This window comes from Syngnathus acus, chromosome 9, assembly GCF_901709675.1.
Source record: "Syngnathus acus chromosome 9, fSynAcu1.2, whole genome shotgun sequence".
Taxonomy (NCBI): domain Eukaryota; kingdom Metazoa; phylum Chordata; class Actinopteri; order Syngnathiformes; family Syngnathidae; genus Syngnathus; species Syngnathus acus.
In genome coordinates, this window is record NC_051094.1 from 18206160 (window position 1) to 18225873 (window position 19714).

A 19714-nucleotide genomic window follows, 5' to 3' on the forward strand; every position below is an offset into this window, starting at 1 on the left:
CGATGTATCATCGCAGTTTACGTTAACTGTCACGCAATTTACGACAATTTTCGTCGTCGGTCAGAAGTACAATCAGCGCAATCATAAAGGTGAGAAATATTGCCACCTTTTCATTGTCGAATTTCATTATAGATAATGTGGCTTGCTGAGGACGTTTGACTAAAGGTAGTTGGATTTGGTAATATTATCCTCAACCTATTTTTGATTAGGCATAGGGGAATTAACTCCACTGGATTGTTGTGAGACGTAAACTATAGGGAATGTTGCGTGTAATGTAATGAAAACAAATGCTGAAAATTACGAGGGCTCATTTCGGTGTGCTCCTTTTTGTTCCCTCGTTATCAAGCACCGCAGTCATGTATGGAAAAGTCGTCATGAGAAGAGAAAGTTGCTTCAGGCAGTCATTTTTAAAAAGTCATAATATAATAGGCTATAAATGGATATTATGGTCACTTCAATCCCTAGATTTGGGCAGGTGACTTTAATCCTAATTCCAGTGGCCTTTCTTGAAACCAAACTCAAATAAATTGAGATGCTGACTCCAGCAGTCTTGGTTTGGCCATCAATTAGGGTGCCTCTGTTTCCCTTGGTGATAGTGTTTTAAGGCAGTGTTTCCCAACCTTTTTTCATTCACGTCGCGCCTTTTCATTGGAAAAAATCTCGCAGCACACCGCCAACAAAAATCTGTTAAGCTCCTATATTAAAATCTGTTATATTACAACGAAAGACGTAAAGTCCTATTCCTATATATGTATGGAGAGTCGAATAATTCAATAGAAATAAATACTAAATATTCTTTAAATTGTATTCCTTTTTTTAAATAAAAGTGACAGTTTTTTAAAAAGGTTTTAGACGGTGTAAGAAATAAACTATTTAAAGCACGGGTCTCAAACTCCAGTCCTCGGGGTCCGCATTCCTACATGTTTTCCAAGTTTCCCTCGTTAAACACACCTGATTCAAATGATCAGTTCATCCTCACGTTCTGCAGGAGCCTGATAATTGGAAAATAAAAGAATCAACGTGATTTTGTTTACTGTTTTAGACTAGGTCTATAAATATTGCAACAATAAGAACAAAGTCACTTTTAAAGACGCTCTGCTGTTCTGACAGCAGCTGAGTGGCTATCACAGTCGAGGTGTCTCGACTTGAGTGTTTATTTTATGTATGTGAAAAATAACCAATCCAGGTTCTCCGGTTGAACTGCATGCTCTGATTCCCATTGGACCAAAACGCACCACAGCCGTCATAGTGTCTGTCACTGTTAGCAAAAGCACACAGCAACACACACATAAACTGAATATGTGCCGATGCAATACAATCAGACCGACACAATATGAAATCTCAAGATTCTCCGATTCTCCACGCATGCACGATTAGCAAGTGGCTGACCAGGCCTTGCGCGAACTGACCAGTGGTTTGGCGATCCTGTTTACAATGCGCTCCGTAATTAATATTGGACAATCCCACGGCACAGCTGAACGTCTCTCACCTCACGGCACACCAGTGTGTGCTGAGTACAGTGTCAGCATTTTTTCTCTTCAAAAGCTTCTCCATCACTGTCACGATCGACTTGTCTCGCTATCCACAATGACAACGTCGCTGTCAATGCTACCTGCATGGGCATCCCATATACCTGCCGCTGCATCCATGCATCACCAATTTTCTCGTCTGCAAGCACAAGGCAAATCGCTACCTGCTGCTGCCACCTTCTGATATGGAAGATATGATTACTCTGCCGGGCGCTACACCGCACAGGCGCACAAATTGGAGAATTTCCCACGGCACCCCTGACAATATTTTGCGGCACACCAGTGTGCCGCGGCACCCCGGTTGAAAACACTGTTTTAAGGAACAGGTAAAGGGACTGTGTGTGATGAATAAATACACATGATGTGGGCTGATTAATATTTGCATTTAAATGAAAAACCACAAACACCTAAAATATACTTTACTAATCATTTTATACTAATCTGAATGTGTGTTAGACAGAACTGCTGTAATGAAAAGTTAATTGAAATGTGATCTGCCTTGCAGGTGGGTGGATCCAGCATTCATTGATTTGATAGGACATAACATAATTGATTCTAAAAAGATAAGGAGTCAGGTTTTGGGCCCCCAAATTGAACTAATGAGGCCTCGCACAAGGAAAGGAGAGACCAGCAGATCAGACCCTTGTACCATGTACCGACAGGTACACTCTGGCCACAAGGATAAGGATGAACCCTGGGTAGACAGATACATGCCATATTATAAAGTAAGTATCCATACGTCTCACGCACATGCATGTTCACACACACACGCGCACACACGCATACACCATGCATACAACAGGCATACATGCAATTTTCCCTATCAACATCAATATTTGGTCTGGTTTTTTCATACTTTGTGAATCAATGAAACTATTTACTATTGATGGATGGTAACATGGGGCTCGGTTGGCGCACTGGTTAGCACGTCCGCCTCACAGTTAGGAGGGTGCGAGTTCGATTCCACCTCCGGCCCTCCCTGTGTGGAGTTTGCATGTTATCCCCGCGTCCGCATGGGTTTTCTCCCACATCCCAAAAACATGCTTGAGCACTCCAAATTGCCTCTAGGTGCGGGTACAAATGGTTGTTCGTCTCTGTGTGGCCTGCGATTGGTTGGCAACCGATTCAGTGTGTCCCCCGTCTACTGCTCAATGACTGCTGGGGTAGGCTCCAGCACGCCCGCGACCCCCATGGGGACAAAGCGGAAAATGGTTGGATGGATGGAAACATACAGTGCCTTGCGAAAGTATTTGGCCCCCTTGAACCTTTCAACATTTCGCCACATTTCAGGCTTCAAACATAAAGATATAAAATTTAAATTTTTTGTCAAGAATCAACAACAAGTGGGACAGAATCGTGAAGTGGAACGAAATTTATTGGATAATTTAAACTTTTTTAACAAATAAAAAACTGAAAAGTGGGGCGTGCAATATTATTCGGCCCCTTTACTTTCAGTGCAGCAAACTTACTCCAGAAGTTCAGTGAGGATCTTTGAATGATCCAATGTTGTCCTAAATGACTGATGATGATAAATAGAATGCACCTGTGTGTAATCAAGTCTCCGTATAAATGCACCTGCTCTTTGATAGTCTCAGGGTTCTGTTTAAAGCGCAGCGAGAACCATGAAGACAAAGGAACACACCAGGCAGGTCCGAGATACTGTTGTGGAGAGGTTTAAAGCCGGATTTGGATACAAAAAGATTTCCCAAGCTTTAAACATCTCAAGGAGCACTGTGCAAGCAATTATATTGAAATGGAAGGAGTATCAGACCACTGCAAATCTACCAAGACCCGGCCGTCCCTCCAAACTTTCATCTCAAACAAGGAGAAGACTGATCAGAGATGCAGCCAAGAGGCCCATGATCACTCTGGATGAACTGCAGATAACTACAGCTGAGGTGGGAGAGTCTGTCCATAGGACAACAATCAGTCATGCACTGCACAAATCTGGCCTTTATGGAAGAGTGGCAAGACGAAAGCCATTTCTCAAAGATATCCATAAAAAGTCTCGTTTAAAGTTTCCCACAAGCCACCTGGGAGACACACCAAACATGTGGAAGAAGGTGGTGCGCTGGTCAGATGAAACCCAAATCAAACTTTTTGGCCACAATGCAAAACGATATGTTTGGCGTAAAAGCAACACAGCTCATCACCCTGAACACACCATCCCCACTGTCAAACATGGTGGTGGCAGCATCATGGTTTGGGCCTGCTTTTCTTCAGCAGGGACAGGGAAGATGGCTAAAATTGATGGGAAGATGGATGGAGCCAAATACAGGACCATTCTGGAAGAAAACCTGTTGGAGTCTGCAAAAGACCTGAGAATGGGACGGAGATTTATCTTCCAACAGGACAATGATCCAAAACATAAAGCCAAATCTACAATGGAATGGTTCACAAATAGACGTATCCAGGTGTTAGAATGGCCAAGTCAAAGTCCAGACCTGAATCCAATCGAGAATCTGTGGAAAGAGCTGAGAGAGTTAACAAACGCTCTCCATCCAACCTCACTGAGCTCGAGCTGTTTTGCAAGGAAGAATGGGCAAGAATTCCAGTCTCTCGATGTGCAAAACTGATAGAGACATACCCCAATCGACTTGCAGCTGTAATTGCAGCAAAAGGTGGCGCTACAAAGCAAGGGGGCCGAATAATATTGCACGCCCCACTTTTCAGTTTTTTATTTGTTAAAAAAGTTTAAATTATCAAATAAATTTTGTTCCACTTCACGATTGTGTCCCACTTGTTGTTGATTCTTGACAAAAAATTAAACTTTTATATCTTTATGTTTGAAGCCTGAAATGTCACGAAAGGTTGAAAGGTTCAAGGGGGCCGAATACTTTCGCAAGGCACTGTATTTTACTTTATTTTGCATTTGTTAGCTCAAATAGTTAGCTGAAAATACCTTCAGTGTTCTACACTAAAAGTTGCTCACAGCCACTACATGACTGTCAGGCCGCTAGAAGTTCACTGAAGATAGCCCGATTGTACCAGTAGAAATTTCATAAAGAAATAAATGAACACATTCTTGCTCTTTAAATATGTGATATTAAATTGACTTAACCACTTAGATTGGTCACCATCATTAATAATTTTACTGTGCAGTGCATTTTTTGTACGCACCAGGTGGAGTTGTCACATTACTAAAATTTCGACATTACTGTTACCTTTGACTATACCTGCATGAAACACCTCAATACCAATACCGTATTGCAAAACAGTTTTGCGAAGGTTTCGGGATGGAATGTAAGGTACAACAAGGTTGACGAGATAGGACAGCGCTAAGCCACGCAGTGTTTTATAGGTTAGTAAGAGAAACTTGAAGTCGCATCCTAAGTGGACCGGGAGCCAATGCACGTTGGTAATTATCGGGCTAATATGATCAAACGTTCTCATGCTTGTGAGCAGTCCAGCTGCACTGGTTTGTACCAACTGTAGACTTTTAATACTAGACTTAAGAAGAGCAGAGAACAATACATTACAACGTAACAGATGTTACAGGGTCCAGCAAAATGATCTGACACATTTGTAGGTTTAATAAAATGCAAATAAATGAAAGAAACATGTCAATCGTGCACTTATCTGATGTAAGCGACCGGCTCTCCGTTTAAAGGGTAAAATTCTGTACTTTAGCCCCTCTGCAGTAACGCAGTCTGTAGGGAAGACGAGAATTGATTTAAGCCGGTACGGAAAGAAGATTCGTTCCGAGTCTAGCCGCTGTTCAGGTAACTAATCTATTGTTAGATTAATTCCATCATTTCCGGACGCCAGTCCCGCTGAAATCAAAGAAACCCGAGGGTTGAGTAACTACTTTGTCGAGACCCAGGATCTCCTCGATCGCGGCCGTTTCAGCGGCTCTCCTTTCCTATTAAGAGTGTTGCTTTTGTTATTCGCTCGGAATAGTTTAGCTGTCTTTGTTAAGACCGCGGGAACTCGTTTATTTTCACTAGCGTAAACTCACTCTAGCTGATCTTAAGTTAACGGTTTCGAACCAGATTCTGACACTTCCTGATGTCAAGGATTAAAGCTGTCTTAATTTAAAAAAGAACTGAACGGTTTAAAGTATGACTATGATAGAGAAACAAAAGAGATTTAAAGCATAAAAGATCAAAATAATCATTAATCGAAATTAAATGATTATAAAGTAGAAATTTAACGAATAAGCAAGGAAGAGAATTACAAGTTTCAATTGTTCAAACAACTAACAATAATTTCCACTCACCATTCTCAATAGAGCAAAAATGATTCAGTCTCGAAGTTCTCTTGATTGAAAACTCAAAAGTATAGTAAAAAAGGGTAAGAGGCTAGAGGTCTAAAATGCTGTTTGGTGGAAAAGTCGAGTGATCAGTTCTCCTTGTTCCAAAATCCGAATTCTGTTTAAAAGAACAGGTTGGCCTAAAGAATGGAGATGACGACGCCCTAATAATGGCTCCTCTCTCCTGCACCGAGGTCTGCATCTCCTAGCCTGTCTTTGAGTTTAAAATCTGACTAAGTCCAATTTGAAGATAGTATAAATTCATTTTAACGGACCTAGGGTTAATCTCATAAAGAATGAAATCTATCTTTGTCTCATCGGCGTTCTCGACCCACGGCAGTAGCTGCAGGGTCATACCCCTTACGGGGAAAGGCCACCGGGCGAGAGAGAGCGAAGCTCTTAGTATGAACGAACCTTTTATACCAGTCCAGTTCGTGGGTACTATGCCTGCTTGGTCACGTACCAGTTTTTTTCCATGACGTCATACATTGGCCTCAGATGACCCAAATGCTTCCAGAATAGACTGCACCTGCATCTCGGCCGGTCTCAACCGGATTCAACCAGATGAGGTGCCCATGTTCTCACGGAAGTAACGATTTTCTCAGGGATGCTTCATCCTGGTTCCCACTCCCAAATCTTGTCAACTGTCCATCAACGTGACATTTGCAAATGTGCTCCTGTGTGGGATCTCAGTCTTCCACCACTTAGTATCACCATTAACCCTTTTCGCCTCCTTGTCTTTGCTCACATTTATACATTCATGTGTAAATGGAACATCAATATTACATACATGTTTGATACTGATCAAACATTGTGACAATAATAACACATACTTTCACAATAGTCAATTTAACACATAATCATAACTATGATCGTGGATTCTCTTAGTTAGCAGGTTAAAACACTCAAGCATCTTCAAAACGTATTTTGACAAGCTGGTGACCTCTAGGTCAAGCTCAAGCGTGGGATTGCAGTCTTTCACCCACGGTATCCCTGTCAACCCCTTGTCCTTACTCAACTCTTAATACATAAGAGTGTGTTCATGTGTAAATGAAACATCAGTGCTATGATGCTGCTCAAGTTGCTACTAACTATACAAAATTGCAAAGCAGAATAAAATAAAGTACCGTTTTTTTCCATGTATAATGCGCAAAATTTAACTAATTTATTGTCCTAAAATCTGGGGTGCGCATTATACAATTTTTTTTTTTTTGGAAGAAAATCTCCCTCGAAATAAAATTTGAAATCACCTTTCTTCTTGTTTGTTGTCAATCGCGCATCGCATTCAGCCATCCTGCCCAACACAGTCAGTAAAATTCATAATTGACGACACATCGTTTGATGCGATGGTGCAATCCTTGATGGTGTGTTATTGTCAAATATTGTTTGTTTTTTAATCTCCATCGCAAACCGGATATCATACGGAGGCCGCCATTACAGATGCGCAGAACGGATGCGCAAGACACGTCAGCTATATACTAAAGAGTGAGAGTACAGTTCTAAACCTAAATGCGTAGTACAGGTTATATTTTATTTCACAACACTTTGCCTTGTTCCTTTCGTCTCTGCTGTTCACTTCAAACACGCTCCATACGAACACAATGCTCTCGTATCAGACGCTTGCTCGATCACCTACTCGTTTGCTGTCACAATGTACCCTACACAAATCCGAAACATTTCTCCGCTATCGAGTTTGCTAGCGCATGCGCAGTGATACTGACCGGCAGAATAACATCCGGTTGTTCCCAAAGATGATCTTTTGTCTGAAATAATTTTACGTTTACGGACTTAAGTAGGAGTCAAAATTTGGGTGCGTATTATACATGGGTACAGGCTTTTTTCCAGCATCGACATGACATTTTTAGGGTGCGTATTATACATGGGGGCGCATTATACATGAAAAAACGGTATATTGCAGCTTACTGTAACTGTGATGAACATGTGTCATTCTCATTACCTAACGATGAGCATGGGCTTCCCTAGTTAGCAAATTAAAATATTCAAGCAGTTTCAAAGTATATTATAGCAAAACAAAATAATATAACATAATCCAAAATTGTGTGTTGCTGTGCTTCAGAACAAGTCTTCATCTAATCGATGACTTTTTAAACTATTAATTTACTATGTTAGGTCAATCTGACTTTGGCACCATCTTCTGGTGAAATTTGGAACGGGAATGGTTGGTTCAACCAACAAATTCCCCTTTACCAATTTAACAATAGCTAATTTTGAAGAACTAACTTTTAAGTAACCCCTACTCAGGCCCCATTCTTCAGGTCTTCCATGTCAAGCTTTGAAATCTGGAATTTCAAATTAGCCAATTCGTCTGGGCCAAATCCAATACACACTCATGCACCATCTTTTACCATCCTATCCACCATGTAACTCGACAAACAAAAAAGTTTTTTTTTTTTTCCCGAAAAGTACATATAATGCCATTTTCTTTCATTTCGTTTCATTTCATTTTCGTTTCGTTTTCGAATAATGTTATTTCGTTTCGTTCCAGTTGCTAACATGAATTGGACCGGTGAACATCGCGCTTTCATTGTGGAAATGTTTATCAAGAACGAATCTGTAACTGCAACACAATGAGCATTCCGTTTGCGCTTCAGACTTGGTAGACTGCTCGAAACCCGATCTTGTTATGGGTTACTAACTTCAGAGCCAGTGGATCAGCATTGAAACGAAAATCAACCGGCCGACCTCGCACCGCCAGTACTCCAGAAAATGTGGCAGCGGTAAGACCAACATAACATTATTCGAAAACGAAACGAAAATAAAATGTAACGAAACAAAACAAAACAAAATGGCATGATATGTACTTATCAAAAATAAAAAAATAAACTTTTTGGTTTCTTTAATTTATTTGCATTTTATTAAACCTACAAATGTGTCAGATCATTTTACCGGACCCTGTATAATAATTTCTGCATCACGGGTTGAAAGAATCGGATGAATCTTAGCAATATTTCAGCGGTAAAAAAACGCAGTTCTAGTTATGTTCTTAATGTGTTTTTGAAAGGAGAGATTTTGGTCAAATATAACACCAAGATTGGTTACAATATCACTTTGGGGTAATAGTACATTTACAGTGCCTTGCGAAAGTATTCTGCCCCCTTGAGCCTTTCAACATTTCGCCACATTTCAGGCTTCAAACATAAAGATATAAAATTTAAATTTTTTGTCAGGAATCAACAACGAGTGGGACACAATCGTGAAGTGGAACGAAATTTATTGGATAATTTTAACTTTTTTAACAAATAAAAAACTGAAAAGTGGGGCGTGCAATATTATTCGGCCCCTTTACTCTCAGTGCAGCAAACTCACTCCAGAAGTTCAGTGAAGATCTTTGAATGATCCAATGTTGTCCTAAATGACTGATGATGATAAATAGAATGCACCTGTGTGTAATCAAGTCTCCGTATAAATAGACCTGCTCTTTGATAGTCTCAGGGTTCTGTTTAAAGCGCAGAGAGAACCATGAAGACAAAGGAACACACCAGGCAGGTCCGAGATACTGTTGTGGAGAAGTTTAAAGCCGGATTTGGATACAAAAATATTTCCCAAGCTTTAAACATCTCAAGGAGCACTGTGCAAAGCAATTATATTGAAATGGAAGGAGTATCAGACCACTGCAAATCTACCAAGACCCGGCCGTCCCTCCAAACTTTCATCTCAAACAAGGAGAAGACTGATCAGAGATGTAGCCAAGAGGCCCATGATCACTCTGGATGAACTGCAGATAACTACAGCTGAGGTGGGAGAGTCTGTCCATAGGACAACAATCAGTCGTGCACTGCACAAATCTGGCCTTTATGGAAGAGTGGCAAGAAGAAAGCCATTTCTCAAAGATATCCATAAAAAGTCTCGTTTAAAGTTTGCCACAAGCCACCTGGGAGACACACCAAACATGTGGAAGAAGGTGCTCTGGTCAGATGAAAGCAAAATCGAACTTTTTGGCCACAATGCAAAACGATATGTTTGGCGTAAAAGCAACACAGCTCATCACCCTGAACACACCATCCCCACTGTCAAACATGGTGGTGGCAGCATCATGGTTTGGGCCTGCTTTTCTTCAGCAGGGACAGGGAAGATGGCTAAAATTGATGGGAAGATAGATGGAGCCAAATACAGGACCATACTGGAAGAAAACCTGTTGGAGTCTGCAAAAGACCTGAGACTGGGACGGAGATTTATCTTCCAACAGGACAATGATCCAAAACATAAAGCCAAATCTACAATGGAATGGTTCACAAATAGATGTATCCAGATGTTAGAATGGCCAAGTCAAAGTCCAGACCTGAATCCAATCGAGAATCTGTGGAAAGAGCTGAAGACTGCTGTTCACAAACGCTCTCCATCCAACCTCACTGAGCTCGAGCTGTTTTGCAAGGAAGAATGGGCAAGAATTCCAGTCTCTCGATGTGCAAAACTGATAGAGACATACCCCAAGCGACTTGCAGCTGTAATTGCAGCAAAAGGTGGCGCTACAAAGTATTAGCGCAAGGGGGCCGAATAATATTGCACGCCCCACTTTTCAGTTTTTTATTTGTTAAAAAAGTTTAAATTATCCAATAAATTTTGTTCCACTTCACGATTGTGTCCCACTTGTTGGTTCTTGACAAAAAATTAAACTTTTATATCTTTATGTTTGAAGCCTGAAATGTCGCAAAATGTTGAAAGATTCAAGGGGGCCGAATACTTTCGCAAGGCACTGTATCTAATGCAGCAGTCATCGGGCAGAAGGCGTGGGGCACCCTGAACTGGTTGCCAGCCAAATAGCAGGGCACACAAACAACCATTCACATTCGCACTCACACCTATGGACAATTTAGAGTGTTCAGTCGGCCCATCATGCATGTTTTTGGGATGTAGGAGGAAACCGGAGTGCCTGGAGAAAACCCACGCGGCCACGGGGAGAACATGCAAACTCTCATGCAAAGTAAACCCGCACCCTCCTAACTTTGAGGCAGATGTGCTAACCAGTGCGTCACCGAGCTGACCTATCACAGGTGGTCTTGGAAACAATTATCTGCGATAAATGAGGGATTACTGTACTCTTTCATATGTATATATTGTACACCATGCACATTTAGTAAGATAAGCACACTTTTGTACACCATGCATATTTTGTAAAATAAGCACACTTTTGTACATTGTGGAGATTGTACACTTGATTATCCTGACACCCCCACTCCGTCCTCACCAAGCCATCTGACATATGCAGTGTTTGTGTGTGTGTGTCCGTCCTATGGCCACCCCAGTGAAAAATTCCTGGCTCCGCCACTCGATAGTAGGTTTTTAAAATGACTGATAAATCAAAGTTGTCTACACAACGTACATTTCAGGTATAACAATGCCATACTTCTAATGACGCTAACATATAAATCAGGGATGAGAACGGCAAATGTGAAAAACCACTGAAAAGTAGCCGCAGAAAACAAACTCTCAACCCCTGAACTGGGAGGCGGACGTGCTAACTAGTGCTCCACCATGTTGCCAAAAATATGTTGTCAAACCTGCACTTATTATATTTAAGCGACCGGCTTCCCATTAAAGGGTTAAATAAGCCGGGGGTGAAGAGTCTCGTCCGAATTGCTAACCAACTTTATTAAATTAATTCTAAAAGAATCAATATAATCTCTTTATGACGCCAATCCCTTTGAAGTCAAACGACGCTCGTGCCGAGTAAATTAAAATTGAGACACGTCGTCAGAATAACCGTGCCATACTGATGGCTCCCTTCTGTGATTTGAGGCTTTTGTTAAATTATATTTAGATGTCTTTGTTAAGACCTCAGGGATTCGTTATTTACACTAGCGCGCATTCGCCCCAGCTGAGCTTAAGATAACTATTTCGAACCAGATCTGACAATACCTGATGTTAAGGATTAAAGCTGTCTTCACTTTCAAAATAATTAAACGGATTTAAAGAATACGATAGGGTAATAAAGAAAATTTAAAGTTCTAATTACTGCATATAAAACCATCCTCAACATAGTTAACACGAAATAATCGATAACCGAATCAAGGATTAAGAAGAAATTTAATGAATAAGGAAGAAAAAGATTTACAAGTCGAAAAAACAACAATGAATTCCACTCACCCATCTCAGAACAAAAGAGGAGACAAAAGGTCTAAAATCCTATTTGGTTGAACAAGTCGAGTGATCGGCTCTCCTTTGTTCCAAAATCCGAATTCCGTTTAAAAAGATAAGGAGATTAGCCAACGCTGTAACATTGGCGTCTTCCCCTTTCTGCCCGAAGCAGCTGTCTCCTCTGCTTTCCTCGAAGCTTAAAATTTGACAAAGTCCAATTCGAAACATAAAATTTCGAAGACTCTGGAAATTCATCTTAGTAGATGATGGTCCAATCTCAAAAAGAATGAAAAATCCATCTTCGTCTAAACGTCGTTCTTTACTCCGGGCAGCAACAGGGCCATCGCCCTGACCAGGAAGAGCAGCCTTGCTCTGTGTCAGGACGACATATTTATAGGCTTCCCTTGCACGTGACTTCCCCTATAGGTCTCCCTGCACGTGACGGGGATTTCCCTGTAGGCCTCTATAGGTCCCCATAGGTCCTACACCTATATTATTTTACTAAAAATAGACTGCAGCTGCATCCTCAACCGGATGAGGTGACCTCTGGGTCAGGCTCATGCGTGGGATCGCAGTCTTCACCTGACTCTCAGCTAGGAACCACTGGTTGCCTTGGCAACTTTGCTCAAAACAGCAAGCATTGCGCATGACTTTTCTCTGCTGCTGTTTCCTGTTTTGCTCGTTCTTTCAGTATTAGCCCTTGATGTCTCCTCTCAATTTAATACATTCAGGTATGGATGGAACACCAATGTTAAATACAGGTTGGATAAAACATTGCAACATTAATAACATATATTTTGTCTAGTAAAGATCAATCTTAACACATAATCATACTTAACCATAATAATGGGTTCTTCTAACTTTAACATATATAGTGATATTGCTCAAGCTGTTACAGCTTAAAATTATGGCAAAGCAAACTCGTATTCCAAAATTGTGTGTTGCTACGTGTTTGAACAGGTCGTGTCCTCCCAATTGCTATCAATTTAATTTATTAGGTTTGTTAGTTTCCATCAGGTCACCCCTATGTCAAGCTTTAACACCATCTCCTGGTGACATTTTTTAACTACTACATGTTTTGGGATAGCCAATGTGCCTGGGCCAAATTCGATACCCAGTTTTACACCGTCTTGTACCACCATGCCACTTGACAATGTTAAACAATGTTTCAAAAAATTCACAACTCTTTTCCTGTTCATTCATTGACTATGGCTGACTATTGACTCTTTTGTACCTTTAGGGTGCTACCCGTGCTTGCCAATTTTTGTAGTCCAATGGACTGATATTGATTTTTATTTTGCCACTCTTGGTGGCTCTACCTCGCCAATTTATTGTCAATGTTTATGTTGACATTAAAATATCAAAATTTCCACGATAGCGGTTGAGTGTGCAAAGTTTGATAAGCTTTTGTGCATGTTTAGAGTGTCAAAAATGTGATCCTTTATGGAGAAAAAAAGAACAATACCTACAAAAACAGGAATATCGCAGTGTTCGCTCCTCAGGCCTCAGTAATAATTTTGACAAAAACAACAGGGACCTCCCAGCGGTCACTGCTCAGGCCCAAATACTAATAGTTTCTACAAGATGAATAGGGAACTTGCCGCTAGCGGTGGGAATATCCTGGTACTTCACGATACGACAAAATATATGATACTTGCCACACGATACGATATTATTACCATATTATCCCAATATGATGATAAACACAATAATGGATACATTGACAAAAACAATACTCACGATATGTCATCTGTTCTGAAAATGAAAGGGAATTTTGGGAAAATAGGTACCGTATTTTTCGGACTAAAATTCGCTCCAGAGTACAAGTCGCATCAGCCATAAAATGCACAATAAGGAGGAAAAAAACAAGTTGCACCGGAGTTTAAGTCGCATTTTGGGTGGAAATCTATTTGACAAAATCCAACACCAAGTACAGACATGAACCTGCAACAACAGGCTAAACGATACGGTATGCTAACGTGACATAAACACAAACGAGGAGCTGAGAACGGGCCTGACGTAACATTAACAGTTATTCAAATAACTATAACATAAAAAACACGTTTATCAAACCATCTGTGTCACTCCAAATCATTAAATCCATCGATCGAATTCGTCGTCCTTTCTGTAAACAACGCGTGTGCGGCGCGACGTCGGACTCGTCGTCAGTTGCAGTTCAAATTATTCCACAGGCCCATATAACAATATATAAACTATATCTCAAATAACAATAATATAAACAACAATTTTATCGAACCATCCGTATCACTCCAAATCATTAAATCCATCGGAATCTTCGTCTTGTGTCACTTAAAAAAAAAAAAAGAAAAAAACCACACAGCTGTTGACTACGTGCGCCGCTGACGTCAGACTAGATATATCAAATAAATGTAATATAAACAACAATTTTAACGAGCCATCCGTGTCACTCCAAATCATTAAATCCATCCGAATCTTCATCCGCTGTGTCACTTAAAAAAAAAAAAAAAAACAGCTATTCACTCCGGAACTACGTGCGCCGCTGACGTCAGCCTCGTCGTCAGCCTCGTCGTCAGCCTCGTCGTCAGCCTCGTCGTCAGCCTCGTCGTCAGCCTCGTCGTCAGCCTCGTCGTCAGCCTCGTCGTCAGTTAAAGTTAAAGTCCCAATGATCGTCACACACACATCAGGGTGTGGTGAAATTTGTCCTCTGCATTTAACCCATCCCCGTGTGATTTTAATCCATTCCCTGGGGGAGAGGGGAGCAGTGAGCAGCAGCGGTGCCGCGCTCGGGAATCATTTGGTGATCTAACCCCCCAATTCCAACCCTTAATGCTGAGTGCCAAGCAGGGAGGCAATGGGTCCCATTTTTATAGTCTTTGGTATGACCCGGCCGGGGTTTGAACCCACAACCTTCCAGTCTCAGGGCGGACACTCTACCACTAGGCCACTGAGCTGAGTTGCGTCTCCAATTATTCCACAGATATACGTATATAACTATACTATACTATAACTATATTGTAGCGTTACCAAAGTACCAGGCAAGACGTGGGTTTGGTAATCGGCTCTTTATTTCACAAAACAAGAGCTCAACATGTGTGTGTGCTCCAAGCAAGTGCCCTGGATCGCTCCCCCCCCCCCCCGCTGCCTTCACGGCCTCGCTAGACAATCGGAAACTACTGAAGTCTAACAACATACACGTTGCTACGCTAAATAACTATAACATAAATAACAAGTTTATCGAACCATCTGTGTCACTCCAAATCATTAAATCTCCTGACTTTGGAAGTCAGTGAATGGAACTCATTGTCAGTGAGGCTCCAATTATTCAAGATTTGCAGGTATGTAATTTGTTGTGAGTTCATGCATTGTGTTGGTTTTGTTCATTGAACAAGGTGGTGTCCATGCACGCCTTATTTTCCTGCACCAATAAAAAACATCTATGTCTTGAATTTGAAAAAAGGCTCAAGCCCCAGATGTTAAAGATTCAAGAATTTTTATTGGCCATGTTTGAGCATGCCAAACAAGGAATAACACTTCGGTACATCTCAGCGTCTGTTCAACATTTATGTGACTAACAACACTCAGGCCCAGCCCGAAAAGGAAACGTGGGTCCCCCTTCCCATGGGCTCACCACCTGTGGGAGGGGCCAAAGGGGTCGGGTGCAGTGTAAGCTGGGCGGTGGCCAAAGGCAGGGACCTTGGCGGTCTGATCCCCGGCTGCAGAAGCTGTCTCTTGGGACATGGAATGTCACCTCTCTGGCTGGAAAGGAGCCCGAGCTGGTGTGCGAGGCAGAAAAGTTCCGACAAGACATAGTCGGACTTGCCTCCACGCACAGTTTGGGTTCCGGTACAAGCCCTCTCGAGAGGGGCTGGACTCTCTTCCACTCTGGAGTTGCCCACAGTGAGAGGCGTCGAGCAGGTGTGGGTATACTTATTGCCCCCCGGCTGGGCGCCTGCACATTGGGGTTCACCCCGGTGAACGAGAGGGTAGCCTCCCTCCGCCTTCGAGTGGGGGGGACGGGTCCTGACTGTTGTTTGTCTCTATGCACCAAACGGCAGCTCAGAGTACCCACCCTTCTGGGAGTCCCTGGAGGAAGTGCTGGAGAGCGCTCCTTCTGGGGACTCCATCGTTCTACTCGCTCCCCCTTTCAGCGTAGCGTCCTGTTCTTGCTGTCTGCTGTATGCACACTGGCTCGGTTTTGCTCCTCTTATTTATTGGGTTATTGGTTTATTATTTATTCATCGCTCATTTTATTTATTATTTTTTATTTTTTATTTATTGTTTGTGCCTTCTTGTTTTTGTTTTGTGTCGCCTACTTGTATGTCTCGTCACCGTGGGATGGAGGAAACGGAATTTCGGTTTCTTTGTGTGTCTTGACATATGAAGGGATTGACAATAAAGCTGACTTTGACTTTGACTTGACTTTGACTTCAATGCTCACGTGGGCAATGACAGTGAGACCTGGAAGGGCGTGATTGGGAGGAACGGCCCCCCTGATCTGAACCCGAGTGGTGTTCTATTATTGGACTTCTGTGCTCGACACGGATTTTCTATAATGAACACCATGTTCAAACATAAGGGTGTCCATGTGTGCACTTAGCACCAGGACACCCTAGGCCGCAGTTCAATGATCGACTTTGTAGTCGTGTCATCGGATTTGCGGCCGCATGTTTTGGACACTCGGGCGAAGAGAGGGGCGGAGCTGTCAACTGGTCACCACCTGGTGGTGGGTTGGCTCCGATGGTGGGGGAAGATGCCCGTCCGACCTGGCAGACCCAAACGCTCTGTGAGGGTCTGCTGGGAACGTCTGGGAGAATCCCCTGTCAGGAAGAGCTTCAACTCCCACCTCCGGCAGAGCTTTTCCCACGTCCCGGGGGAGGCGGGGGACATTGAGTCTGAGTGGACCTTGTTCCGCGCCTCCATTGTTGAGGCGGCCGACCGGAGCTGTGGCTGTAAGGTCATTGGTGCCTGTCGTGGCGGCAATCCCTGAACCCGCTGGTGGACACCGGCGGTAAGGGATGCCGTCAAGCTGAAGAAGGAGTCCTATCGGGCCGTTTTGGCCTGCGGGACTCCGGAAGCAGCTGACAGGTACCGGATGGCCAAGCGGAACGCGGCTTCGGCGGTTGGTGAGGCAAAAACCCAGGCGTGGGAGGAGTTTGGCGAGGCGATGGAGAATGACTTCCGGACGGCTTCGAGGAAATTCTGGTCCACCATCCGGCGTCTCAGGAGGGGGAAGCAGTGCAATGTCAACACTGTTTACAGTGGAGATGGCGTGCTGCAGACCTCGACTCGGGACGTCGTGAGTCGGTGGGGAGAATACTTCGAAAACCTCCTCAATTCCACCTTCCATTGTGGAAGCAGGGCCTGGGGACTCTGAGGCGGACTCTCCAATCTCTGGGGTTGAAGTCACTGAGGTAGTTAAAAAACTCCTCGGTGGCAAGGCCCCAGGAGTGGATGAGATCCGCCCGGAGTTCTTAAGGGCTCTGGATGTTGTGGGGCTGTCATGGCTGACACGCCTCTACAACATTGCGTGGACATCGGGGACAGTGCCTCTGGATTGGCAGACTGGGGTGGTGGTTCCCCTCTTTAAGAAGGGGGACCGGAGGGTGTGTTCCAATTACAGGGGAATTACACTCCTCAGCCTCCCTGGTAAGGTCTATTCAGGGGTGCTGGAGAGGAGGGTCCGTCGGGAGGTCGAATCTCGGATTCAGGAGGAGCAGTGTGGCTTTCGTCCTGGCTGTGGAACAGTGGACCAGCTCTTCACCCTCAGCAGGATCCTCGAGGGTGCATGGGAGTTTGCCCAACCAGTCCACATGTGTTTTGTGGACTTGGAGAAGGCATTCGACCGTGTCCCTCGGGAGCTTCTGTGTGGGCTGCTTCAGGAGTACGGAGTACCAAGCCAACCGATAAGGGCGGTTTGGTCCCTGTATCACCGATGCCAGAGTTTGAGCCGCATTTCCGGCAGTAAGTCGGATTCGTTCCCAGTGAGGGTTGGACTCCGCCAAGGCTGCCCTTTCTCACCGATTCTGTTCATAATTTTTATGGACAGAATTTCTCGGCGCAGCCGAGGCGTTGAGGGGGTCCGGTTTGGAGACCTCAGCATTGCGTCTCTGCTTTTTGCAGACGACGTGGTGCTGTTGGCTTCTTCAGGCCGTGATCTCCAGCTCTCACTGGAGCGGTTCGCAGCCGAGTGCGAAGCGGTCGGGATGAGGGTCAGCACCTCCAAATCCGAGTCCATGGTCCTCGATCGGAAAAGGGTGGACTGCCCTCTCCGGATCGGGGATGAGATCCTGCCCCAAGTGGAGGAGTTTAAGTATCTTGGGGTCTTGTTTACGAGTGAGGGGAGGATGGAGCGCGAGATCGACAGGCGGATCGGTGCAGCTTCGGCAGTAATGCGGACTCTGTACCGGTCCGTCGTGGTAAAGAGAGAGCTGAGCCAAAAGGTAAAGCTCTCAATTTACCGGTCGATTTACGCTCCTACCCTCACCTATGGTCACGAGCTATGGGTCGTGACCGAAAGAACGAGATCCCGGATACAAGCGGCCGAAATGAGTTTTCTCCGCAGGATGTCCCGGCTCACCCTTAGAGATAGGGTGAGAAGCTCGGTCATCCGGGAGAGACTCGGAGTAGAGTAGCTACTCCTCCACGTTGAGAGGAGCCAGATGAGGTGGCTCGGGCATCTCATCAGGATGCCTCCTGCACGCCTCCCTGGGGAGGTGTTCCGGGCATGTCCCACCGGTAGGAGACCCCGGGGACGACCCAGGATGCGCTGGAGAGACTATGTCTCTCAGCTGGCCTGGGAACGCCTTGGGATCCCCCGGGATGAGCTGGACGAAGTGGCTGGGGAGAGGGAAATCTGGGAGTACCTCCTGAAGCTGCTGCCCCTGCGACCCGACCCCGGATAAGCGGAAGAAGATGGATGGATGGATGGATGGATGGATGGACAACACTCAGGACATGTGCGAAAATTGACAAATATTCTCAAACATCCCCTGATCTTAAGCTCCCAGGAGTTTCCACAGCCATAGTGCGTCTTCATGCGGTTTAAAGTGAAAATAACATGTGAAGTGATCAACTATACTAGTAAGTAATGTGTTAATGATCAAGTAAAACTTTGTGAATAATTTCACATATAAGTTGCCTCCCCACCCAAACTATAAAAACGCGACTTATAGTCCAAAAAATACGGTAGATACTTTACTGATCCCCAGCGGGGGGAGGAATTCATTTGCCAGCATTTAACTACATGACACGACAATATAAACATCGGACACGACAAAAACAATAACAAAAGAGAGGAAGAGAATAACTTATTATATTGAACAGATAGGTTATAATAATAATTGATAATTAAATAGATCAAATAAATAATAAACAGTGTCATTACCGTGAACGTGCCCCTTACCCCCGCGACGAGTTAAAAAGTCTCATTTCACGGGGAAGAAATGAACCCCTCAGCCTTTTCGTGGAGCAAGACGGTGTCAACAGCCTGTCACTGAAGCACTCTTCTACCCAGTGACATTGCTATACAGTGGGTGGACGGGGCTGTCTTTGATGGACAGCAGCTTGGCCAACACCCGCTGTTCTGTGCCCGATCAGGTAGCTTCGTGTCCACAACAGAACCCGCCTTCCTCAATAATTTGTCCAGGCGGGAGGCATCCCTCTTCTTGACGCTGCCCCCCAGCACACCCTCGCAAAGAAGAGAGGACCCGCCACAACAGAACGATAAAACATGCGCAGAATCACATCGCAGACATTGAAGGACGCCAACCACCTAAGGAAGTACAGCCTTACTGTATCCTGTCAATTTTGACCAGTACTGTCCTTTCTTGCACAAAGTGTCAACATGCGCAGACCA

General features: G+C 43.9%; 1 protein-coding gene across 5 annotated transcripts in view; it reads left to right on the plus strand.

Moving 5' to 3' along the window:
• The window catches only part of rad17 (RAD17 checkpoint clamp loader component), a 153107-nt gene continuing 133393 nt past the window's right edge, over positions 1 to 19714 (plus strand). For all 5 annotated transcript variants that reach the window (XM_037259477.1, XM_037259478.1, XM_037259480.1 and 2 more), the window contains exons 1-2: positions 1 to 89; positions 2035 to 2254. In XM_037259477.1, coding sequence (XP_037115372.1) covers positions 2129 to 2254 — 126 coding nt within the window. In that variant the 5' untranslated portion in view covers positions 1 to 89; positions 2035 to 2128. The remainder of the gene's footprint in view (positions 90 to 2034; positions 2255 to 19714) is intronic.